Below are 10430 nucleotides of genomic sequence, written 5' to 3'. Positions count from 1 at the left end.
CTCGGTAACCGGGAAGCATCTCCGAGAACAAAATGTCCCTGACCGCTCGGGGAGACCGGAGAAGCGTGCAGTGGTGGTCGGCGTTGAGATCCGACCCGTAGAACGTGAGATACCCGACCGTCGGCGATCTCGGTAACCGGGAGCCATCTCCGAGAACAAAGTGTCCCTGACCGCTCAAGGAGACCGTAGAGGCGTGCAGTAGAGGTCAGCGTCGAGATCCGAACCATAGAACGTGAGATACCCGACCGTCGGCGATCTCGGTAACCAGGAGTCATTTCCGAGAATAAAGTGTCCCTGACTACTCAGGGAGACCAGAGGAGCGCGCAGTAGAGGTCAGCGTCGAGATCCGACCCGTAGAACAAGAGATACCCGACCATCGGCGATCTCGGTAACCGGGAGTCATCTCCGAGAATAAAGTGTCCCTGACTACTCAGGGAGACCCGAGGAGCGCGCAGGGGGGGTCTGCGTCGAGATCCGACCTGTAGAACGCGAGATACCCAGCCGTCGGCGAGCCCGGTAACCGGAGGTCATCGCCGGGAACCGAGCCCGGGAACGGGCTTACTAGGTCCCCAGGTAGAGTCAAAGAAAGTTGCCGTCGACGGCGAACAGCACCAGGTAGACCCGGACATCTTCTTCGAGAAGTTAGTCCGGATGCCGCAATTGTGACCCGGAATGCGACGTGCGCGGGGGTCGGCAACGTGGTAGCGTGCGGGATAAAGGAGGTGAAAAACCACTACCCTGGGGACGAGAGAGAGCATTGTCCGTAAGGCGAAGGGCGCGGAAATTTCCACCGCGAATATCTGGCGAACACCTGTCGCGGCGAAAGCGGTAAACACCTATTGTAACTGCGTAGCGTGGAAAATTACCGAAAGAGAAAGCGGGCAATACGGCCGGAGTGGGGTTAAACTCCGAAGGTGGGGAGCCACAGCGAGACGCGGGACTCGAGGCAGTCTCTCGGGGATCGTCGAACGAGTAAGATCTATTACACGCCATATATATATCGTGGCCGCGCTAAACTTCGCGAGCGTAAATTGGGTGCGTTGTATTACCTCTCGCGACATCCGAAACAACCGGGAACGCCCGCGTAAAGCGTTAACTGTCGCAATTACAATTGCGAATGGCATACGATTGCTAAACAAATCATTGTGCGCCGTAAAGCGACAAGGCACTTAGCCTCTGCTACACCTGTGAACAGCAACTTGTGCAATACGGAGATTTGTCGATAATCGACTGTGTGAATCGAGATTATTGAATAATTTGTTGAGTCATAGCATAAAATATTTTGAGAATTATCAATTCTACTTACCTTACACACTTACCTGATCCATCGGCGTCGATCCATCGAAGTCCCTCGTTGAACCTGGTCGGCGGTGGCAGCGGCGACACTGGGCAGCGGCGGCGATGATCCATCCATGGCGGGAACCTGCAAATAAGGAAAATTAGTTAGATTGACGATTCGAGAAATCAGAGATACCTATCTTCTCGGTTATTCGAGATCAAACCGAGTGGCGACCGGTGATTTATAGGACATCCACGCGAATCGCACCATCCTGTGGTACCGTTCGGTTACATCCTCACCGAACCGGCAGTACGCAGACACCACATACATTTCGCCGAAGTCTCCCTTCAGCCACACACACACGCCATACTCGTCCGAACACTCCCTTACGTACAACACATCGAGATTGGGATCATTCACCACCACTGCTGCTTTAATGCATTCACTCTCACTCACGATCACATCCATTCTTAGTGGGAGTCCAACTACTCTTTCATCCTTCACACACGGTTCCTGCAGTAGTGCCACACTCACTCGACGTTCACACAGCATTTCACCCAGGTCACACATAACCGCATACGCTCTTTGGCAATTACACTGTACCACCTTCATACCCGAGACACCCTGCGCGTTTTGTCTATCCATTACCGTCGTCGATGTTGCCCGCATATCTTTCTCTAGCTATTCTATAAGAGGGACACCCCCCATCGTTCACCGCATGATTTGCCGGCCGCCCCCGCCTTTTGCAAACCGCGCATAATTTCGGCTCTGTTGCATTCGGACATTTGTCCTGCCGATGGTCGCTAAGGTCGCAATGAGAGCAAGTTTCCTCCGTCGCCTTGCAATACTTCGCAACATGTCCCAGATCCAGACACCTAAAGCTTCTGGTTAGCGACGTGAAGTCCGCAACCCTACAGCTCCTCCAACCAATGTATACCGGCGACGCCTTTTTAAATCTATCGCGCATACCGGGTGTCACCTCTATTACCCAGTTTACCGTCTCTTCGTCCCCTTTACCCATTTTAAATCGGAACACGCATTCCTCTACGTATGTTCTCTCCTCCACCCCTTGCAAAAGCTCCGGGTTCTGCCTAGCCATGGCTTGGCAGACACCATCAACCTCCATCCCCTTGGGCACGTAGTACAGAATTATACGCGGTCTTTTGGCAGCCAGAAGTGCCGCCGTAAGACCCTTTTTCTTAATCGCCTCGCTGGCGACTATCTTGTCAGCGTCTGTCTTTGAATGCGCCTATATGACGATTCTGCCGTCCCTAGCTTTCCGCACGTTCCTCACTCTAATTTTATTCGCAACCGGGTCCATTGCTTCGAGCAACGTGCTCTTGACGTCTTCCACCGACTTTGTTTTGTCGGCGCTACTGGCCACAATCACCGTGAATTGCCTATCACCATTCCCGGGTCTAACCCTGCTTGCTCCCGGCACAGCAGAGACCGCCACACCATCTTCGCGGCGCGGCTCCTTCCGCCTGCCCGCTACCTCCGCGAATGTAACTGGCGGTGGGCGATTCACCTCCATTCTTTCCGCCAGACGGCCCCTCAGGAAAAAATTATTGCAACCTAGCTGCATAACCAACTTACTGGCCTCACTAAACAGCGCCGTTATCTTTTGCCCCGCCGACTTCGTGAACTTAGCATTCGGGTCAGAGAAAATCCTATCCAACCTCAATCTGACCTCATGCATCGTATTAGCGGCCAACTCCTCTAGAGTCGCCGCTTCGCCACCCACGAAGACATCGTCCTCGTCCGACTCACTACGCGCACCAGTCTCATCTTCGTCGCCCAGCGAGGGCAGGGCCGAGTTCGCCCGCTGCTGCTCGGCCCCTTGGGCCGTACCTTTTCCTGCTACTGCACTCGACTCACTCCGCGCGTCTCTTGCGGTTGTCTGAGAGCTAGGCGGACTCCTTGGCAACTTCCCGCTACGCGCGAATGTGCGCTGAATAGGATCACCCACGAAGCTCTCTTCGTCCGTCAGTGCCGTCTTTGTCTCGTCCAGCGCCTGCTTAGTCGCCCACTTTTTCAGCGCGTCCTGAGAGGACGGCTTCTCCGTGCCCTTCTGGCTGATCTTAGTCAGCGCCACTGTTACTGCATTCGTGATCGACTTGTGTCCGTCACCCACGTTCGTCACCGCTTTCGTCCCAGTCTTTTGTCCGTCTGCCTTGTCCGTATCCGAGCTAGTCTTGTCTGTTTCAGTTTTAGCCTTTTTGTCATTCTTATGTCCGTCCGGGTTGTTTGGGGGTTTTTCGTTCTTCATATTATACGTACCGAGTTATTACGACGGTTCGGGCATCATGGCAGCCCATATGCGTATGGGCATCTATCCCCGCCGTTTTAAAGACCTAGTTAAATTGCACGAAAGCTGAGAAGCAGCTTGTCGAGTGATCAGCCCTATTCATGCAGACGTGACTCTATAAAAGGGTTATGTAATTTGATGCTAAAGGTTTAACGTCACCCCTACTGATTGAGCACGTATGCTCCGAGACACCGCCCACTCAAAGTTTGGGCTAGACGTTGCCAGTGTATCTTCCCACTAGCAAGATATGAGGAAATAGTGATCAGCTAATCCTCCATACATGCGCCCGGGAGGTCCGACTTCAACTCTCGAATAGGCTCCGCCCGGACATGGACAGCGGTTCTCCCACATTAAACATGCGGTTTCACATGGACTTTATTGGCGCTAAGTCAGAACTTAGTCTTCAAGAAATATTCATCGGCACCCGACCGCATCTCTGGCACCCGACGGTTACAACTACTGACACGCAAACAAACATAGACACGCACACACTCACACACCCCCCAGAACCCCCGCACCCCCGCCGGAAAGAACCGGTAGCAGCCCGAGGGCCCACGTGCCGGGGAAAGCCCGCGTATCGCCTTAACTCCGTTATAGTCCAGTCATTTTACACGAAAATATGGCTTCTGTGCAAAAAAATTAGTAACCATTATTTTTTTAATCGCTTTATTTTATTGTTTTAAATAACATATTAAAAATCGAGAACGATACCGAGTGTGCTAAAAAAGTTATTCAAGATCAAAGGTCACGAAAATCAGTTTTTTGCGAAAGTCTCGTTTTGTATGGCTCGGAGGTCAATTAAGGTAGTTACAAAAAAGAAAGATCATGAAATTCTCTACAAAAATAGTTCTATTCATTTTTCACATACGATGAACCGTTTGCGAAATAAAAAGTGACGAATGTGTACGTCAAGCGTTGTATCCATTTCCACACCATCTGTGAGGTAAGATACAAGGCGCATAAAGCTAACTTTACATAAAAATTTATTTTGCTAATAATAATTACATTAATGACCCACAAATGATTCACATAGAGAAAAATTAAGAAAGTAAAAGTAGGGGAGCCAACTTACTGGAGGTATAAAATATGAGTCCCCTGTGTTGCCAATGAGAAATACAGTAACCTTGGTCACGTTCCGTAACGCCCATATGCCCTCATTTTCTATAGTAAACGTGACGTATGAGTAGGCATACTATACGGGATTCAGAATCAGGCGAACTTGACGGCGGGTCGGGGGCAGGAAGCGGAACGCGTGGGAGCCGCCGTAAGCGGTAGGCGAGGGGATGGCGTCGGCAGATGGGGGCCGCCCCGCCGCTGCTTTTCTAACTCAGGATAGTGGGGGGAAGCGAGGGGCGCCACCACTCTCGTGTGGCGCGAGGGGGCGGGCCATTCCAAATTCCCCTTCTAGGTCAATCGCGGTTATCTCTCAAAGCTATTTCCAGAATTATATGCTGCCCTATTGACATCCGCCGAGCGATAAGCGCGAGCCAACGCGAATCCTCGCGCAATTGTATCGTCAGTTTGAAGTTTGCGAAGGTTATATTTTAATAATAATTACTGAAATCTACATTGCAATAATCGTACGGACAGAAACAATTTCAACAACGTACGCGACATTTCGCCGTCGTCGTCGTCGGAGATCGTCTCCGTTTGCGTGATCGCGGTTATCTCTCAAAGCTATTTCCAGAGTTATCTGCTGCCCTATTGACCCCCGTACATCCGCCGTCGAATCGTTATCGGGCGCTATATAAGCGCGGGAAGAACGCGAATTCTGAATTGACAATCGTCGAGCGATAAGGGCGAGACAACGCGAATCCTCGCGTAATTGTCAGTTTGAAGTTTGTGAAGCTGCGAGAACGTTGACGCTCGTTGTTCGCGCGGTACATCTGTATGGAGACAAATAGTGCCATGGAGAGTCAAATGAAAGATAAGGCTCTAATGTCGTTGTTGGACGAACCGTTGGAGGATCAGGTCGTAGAAGTCGAATGCGTAGACTCGACGGATATCGAGTCGGTCAGTTTCACTTTGCTCGATCTGTTGCGCGAAATTTGGAATCCTGAATGTTCGGCGTCGCAGAATTTGAGACTGTTGCTCGCAAGCGTCTCGAAGTACCTGACGACTATGAATCAGAAGCGAACCGATTGCGACGTACGTCGTATGCGCGAAGGCAGCAACATAAAGAGCGTGCTGACAGAGCTCCATAAATTGTGGTTGAAGGAAGGTCCTAAGAGTCCTACCTGTTCCGTGAATGAAATGTATAATTTCATTCGTGATCGACTTCCGTCGAAGTTGTATTCATCATTAGTGAGTGATCTAATGACACAAGATACCTTTTACGAATGGATTAATTATCACGACAAATACGTCAAAAGTTTACCCGTTGGTGCGGGAGGGGATATCCCCGCCGCGGTTTCGACGGATCATTCGTACAGCCCGGAGAAGCGAGACGAGGAGGAGGCAGGATGCAGCGGCGGCGGGCTCGACGCGTTGTTCGACCTGAAGGAGTCTGGTCGCGATCTCGATCGTATTCCGCAGCATATATCGAAGATGAAAGATCGACGGATGCTTACCGTGAGGTCCCCCGGGGAGATCGGATCACAGTTGATCCGTCTGGACGTCTACGACATCAAGGATATCGCGAACAAGGAGAAACGTGATTGGTGGAAATACGCGAAATTACGATCTCAGATCCTGACCACTTTGTCGCGTACGGATCGCAAGCGACTATTAGTGCGTCAGTTATTGGATCAAGCGGCGGACGATTTGAGGAAGATTCCCGGGCTTACGAAGGAGACGAGGAACGTCATACATGAAAGCGGCGTTTAAATATATCGCGAATATGTACGTCTTAATAATGTTTTTGAAAAAGACTTATTATTATTATATTCTTTTATCAAGATACACGTTTATTCAACATCTTTTTTTCATTACAGAGGTACATCATACCGCAAGCCGTCAGGCCCCCCCTAGTGGAACCACCCACTACTCTACACAAAAAAAAATGTAATATGTAGAAAAAAAATACATTATCCTAACTACAACACGGCTGTCTCATTTATATAATACAATAAAAAGCGTTACAGAATGTCGAGACGCGCGCGACGTTCCGCCCACCAATTGTGTAACTTGCACACGTTCTCCATGGCGCAGTTCCTCGCGTGGCGTCCGCAGAGGAAAGATCGGATTGCATTGAGGGTCTCCAGTCGACCGATGTCCTCGTATTCGACGTCCATCGACTCAATCTTAACGTTGAACTCACCAACGGCGTCGCCGAGAATCTCCTCCAACCATCCTTTCTTTTCAGCGCCTTTCACGTAAACGAGTTTGAGCGTCTCGCAGTTCAGCCCATCGCACACGGCGCTTCGGATGATCGTTCTCGCCCGAACGTAATTCACGTCTCCATCGTTCCATTTGAAACCATGATGATTCGCCGTCAACCAGCACGCCCGTGATTTTTCCGCTCTTGTTAGAAGATTCCACGCCAATGGCGCGCAAAACACGTAGTGAATCAGTTCCTTTTCGTCTCGGAGCACGGCCACTTCTTTAACTGTGAACTTTTCGCGGATAACGAATCCCTGCAGATCCACGAATATCGGTACGTCGCGGTCGGCGGACATCGTCTCTCTCTCTCTCTCTCTCTCTCTCTCTCTCTCTCTCTCTCTCTCTCTCTCTCTCTCTCTGTGTGTGAGTATCGCCAGTTCACTGTATTTTTGCTCCTTCTTTGAGTGATAATCGTTGCTGCTTTAAGCTGCCTTCGGGCTATTCTGTTTGCAGGTGTAAGCAAGTCTTTAATTGCTTGTCACGATCTATAATCATTTTCTTGGTACTTGCTGCCTATTTCTGATCATCTCGTTGACAAGCAATATTGCTCATCCTAACCTTATTCTCGGAGATCTGTGAATCTTGGAATCTTCCGTGATAGGTGTTGACTGCTGCTGCGCATGCGCCTGCCTTGTCGATCTGACCTGTTCTATACTTCCGGTCGCTTGCCGTTTCTCTATTTGATGCTAACTCCGTGCACGTACCGGTGACTGCTGATTGGCCGCTGCTTGCGCACGTGCCCATCGTTGCCTGCTTGTGCACGTGGCGACACCTTTGGGCTCTGAGTGGCACTACCTTCTGTACCCACCGAACAGCCGCTTTGCATTGGTTCTCCTCCGCGCTGCTGTCCAGTTATGCAGCGTACAGGCATCAAGTGCACCAGGTGCAAGAAGTCGATTGCGACCGAGGCTGTTGAATGTAAGTGCGGGAAAACTTTCCATCCTGGTTGCGTCAAGCCATTTTCCGTAACAAGATACGCGGACCATTGCTGTAAGGAGCTGGCTGCTTCGCAGCCTCCGGTGACTGTCAGCGATGTCCTCTCGAAGGAAGTCCCCGGGCACATTTACATTAACGAGCTGCTTCCCGCGGATATTTACAACTTGTTACGCAGGACTCGAACGAGGGCTAAACAGTTATCTTTTAAGCACGTATGGTGCAGGGACGGCCGGATCTTTGTCCGTAGAGACCGCGGTCAATCTCCGATTTTGATCACCACCGAGGCTGATCTGGCGGGGCTCCAGTGACCCGCGGTTGACGCCGGCCATGTTTCGTCTGCTTCGCATGACCGTCTCGCGATTGCCCACTTTAACGCTAGCTCCCTTCCTGCTCATCTTGAGTCAATACAGGCCTTTTTATCATTCAACTTTTTTCACATTATCTCAATTTCCGAGACTTGGCTTCACTCACACATTTCTGACGATCTAGTGCGTATCTCTGGCTATTATTTGTTGCGTGTTGACAGGGAGGGCAGGGAGGGTGGCGGTGTGGCCTGTTATGTGCATGAATCATTGCGTGCGCGCGTTCTTGCGTCGTCACCTTCTGCTTTCTCGAATGCACCCGAATATCTCATTCTTGACATCCGTTACGGCACACGCGAGCCTCTCTTATTCACTACTATGTATCGCAGACCGAAAGGCAGAAACCTTAGTAATTGCGTCGATGCACTTTCCGTATTCACTCCTAGTTACAAGAACATTATTATTACTGGCGACCTAAATTGTAACCTCCTCGCTTCTTCATATGAGGCTAATCATCTTAGGAGCATTGTTTCGCAGTTGTCCCTCAATATCGTCGAGTCGCAACCGACTTTTCATACCAGCTCCTCAGACTCTTGGTTGGACGTTTTTATAGTCGATAACCTCGATAAAGTTTTATCTTACCGTAAGTCGGATGCCCCCTTCATCAACGGCCATGATCTCATCGAGCTTACCTACTCTGTCAAGGCTCCGTCCTTCACGGATCGTACTTTAGTCCGTCGTTGCTATAAGGGATTTGATAATCATGAGTTCGTTGAGACTCTTACCTCCAAGCTCCTTTCATCCTTCCCGCGCGATTTTGGCCTGACGAGCCCGGGCGAGTCGGAGATTGACGACATCCTGAGCACCGTTACTAATGATATCACCGCTAGCTTGGATCTACATGCTCCTATTCATTCTTTTCGCGTGACTCGTCCGTCGGCGCCTTGGCTTACAGTTGACCTTATACGCGGAATTCGGCATCGTAACCGCCTCTTCAACGCGGCACGTAGATCTGGCAACATTCTCGATTTCCATATTTACAGGCTCTTTAGGAATCAACTTACACTTGATTTGCGAGGTGCAAGAGAGCGGTTTCACATGAATAGATTGAGTTCAGTCTCTGATCCGTCCAAGATATGGCGGCAACTGGCCAATCTTGGTTTAGTTGAATCGCCTCTTTCCTCACCTCTCAACTTCTTTTCACGTGATCTCTTGAATGCTCATTATTCCTCTGTATCTAATCGTTTTCCTTCTTGCATTCAATCTCAATTCTCCAATATCATTCTATCCATTGTGCCCGTCGAACCACAGTTTAGTTTTACCGAAATATCTTATGACGACCTATCCTCCCTAATGGTTTCATCATCTTCTGTTTCTTTTGCCTCGGGTTACGATCGATTGCCTCTGTTTGCCATAGCTCTGGCCTTGCCTCATATTGGTAACCTCCTGACCACCTTTTTCAACTGCTGCCTCAATCTGGGCTATTTTCCATCACTTTGGAAACGCGCTATCGTGCGCCCTCTCTCCAAGGTCAAATCTCCTTCCTCTCCGTCCGAAACGAGACCCATTGCTAACTTGTGTGAACTCTCGAAGCTGTTCGAAAAAATCTTGCACCGCCAAATCGTCGACTTTGTCAACAAGCACCACATTCTCGACGACCGTCAATCGGGCTACCGTAAGGGTTACTCCACCCAGTCCGCTCTCCTAAGATTATTCCACGATATCAAGAGCGGCGTTGATGCGGGCGAGGTATTGATCCTCGTCCTCTTCGACTTTAGTAAAGCCTTCGATACCGTCTCACATCCTCTACTTCTAACCAAACTGAGGCAACTAGGGTTTTCAGATCTCGCCCTAAAACTAATTTTTCATACCTCACTGGTCGCTCCCAAGCGGTTGCCGATCTGGCGGACGTATTCTCCGATTGGCTACCTGTTACCTCAGGTGTTCCTCAGGGATCGGTATTGGGTCCGCTCCTCTTTTCCCTATTTATCAACGACATTGGTGCTTTCCTAAGATTCACTCAACGCTTGATTTTTGCTGACGACACGCAAATTTACCGTAGGTGTCTCTCTAGTCAGCTGAATGTCGCCTTGCAGTTAGTGGCTCACGATGTTGGGGTTATATCAGAATATGCGGCCACAAATGGATTATCTCTCAATCTTAAAAAATTCCAAGGTTCTAATACTCGGCAGCAAGCGTTACGTTGACCATATTAATATTAATTTTAATGAATTACCTCTCATCTCCGTTGGTGGTACCTCTATTCCGTTTGTCACCCAGGCGC

At 49.9% G+C, this 10430-nt stretch overlaps 1 protein-coding gene across 1 annotated transcript; it reads left to right on the top strand.

The window, feature by feature from the left end:
• Positions 1-4884: 4884 nt before the first annotated feature.
• Positions 4885-6619, top strand: LOC143908661 (uncharacterized). Its single transcript, XM_077426412.1, has 2 exons — positions 4885-6428; positions 6521-6619. The coding sequence occupies exon 1, from the start codon at positions 5478-5480 to the stop codon at positions 6411-6413; it is 936 nt and encodes a 311-aa protein (XP_077282538.1). The 5' UTR covers positions 4885-5477; the 3' UTR covers positions 6414-6428; positions 6521-6619.
• Positions 6620-10430: the final 3811 nt, after the last annotated feature.

Source organism: Temnothorax americanus, unplaced genomic scaffold (assembly GCF_048541705.1).
Source record: "Temnothorax americanus isolate GAGA-0224 unplaced genomic scaffold, ASM4854170v1 Scaffold110, whole genome shotgun sequence".
Classification (NCBI taxonomy): Eukaryota; Metazoa; Arthropoda; class Insecta; order Hymenoptera; family Formicidae; genus Temnothorax; species Temnothorax americanus.
Note: the sequence above shows the minus strand (reverse complement) of the source record. Positions and strands in the feature narration are given on the sequence as shown.

Excerpts from the sequence above, each read along its gene's own strand:
- LOC143908661 (XM_077426412.1), top strand. The coding sequence starts at position 5,478 with ATGGAGACAAATAGTGCCATGGAGAGTCAAATGAAAGATAAGGCTCTA.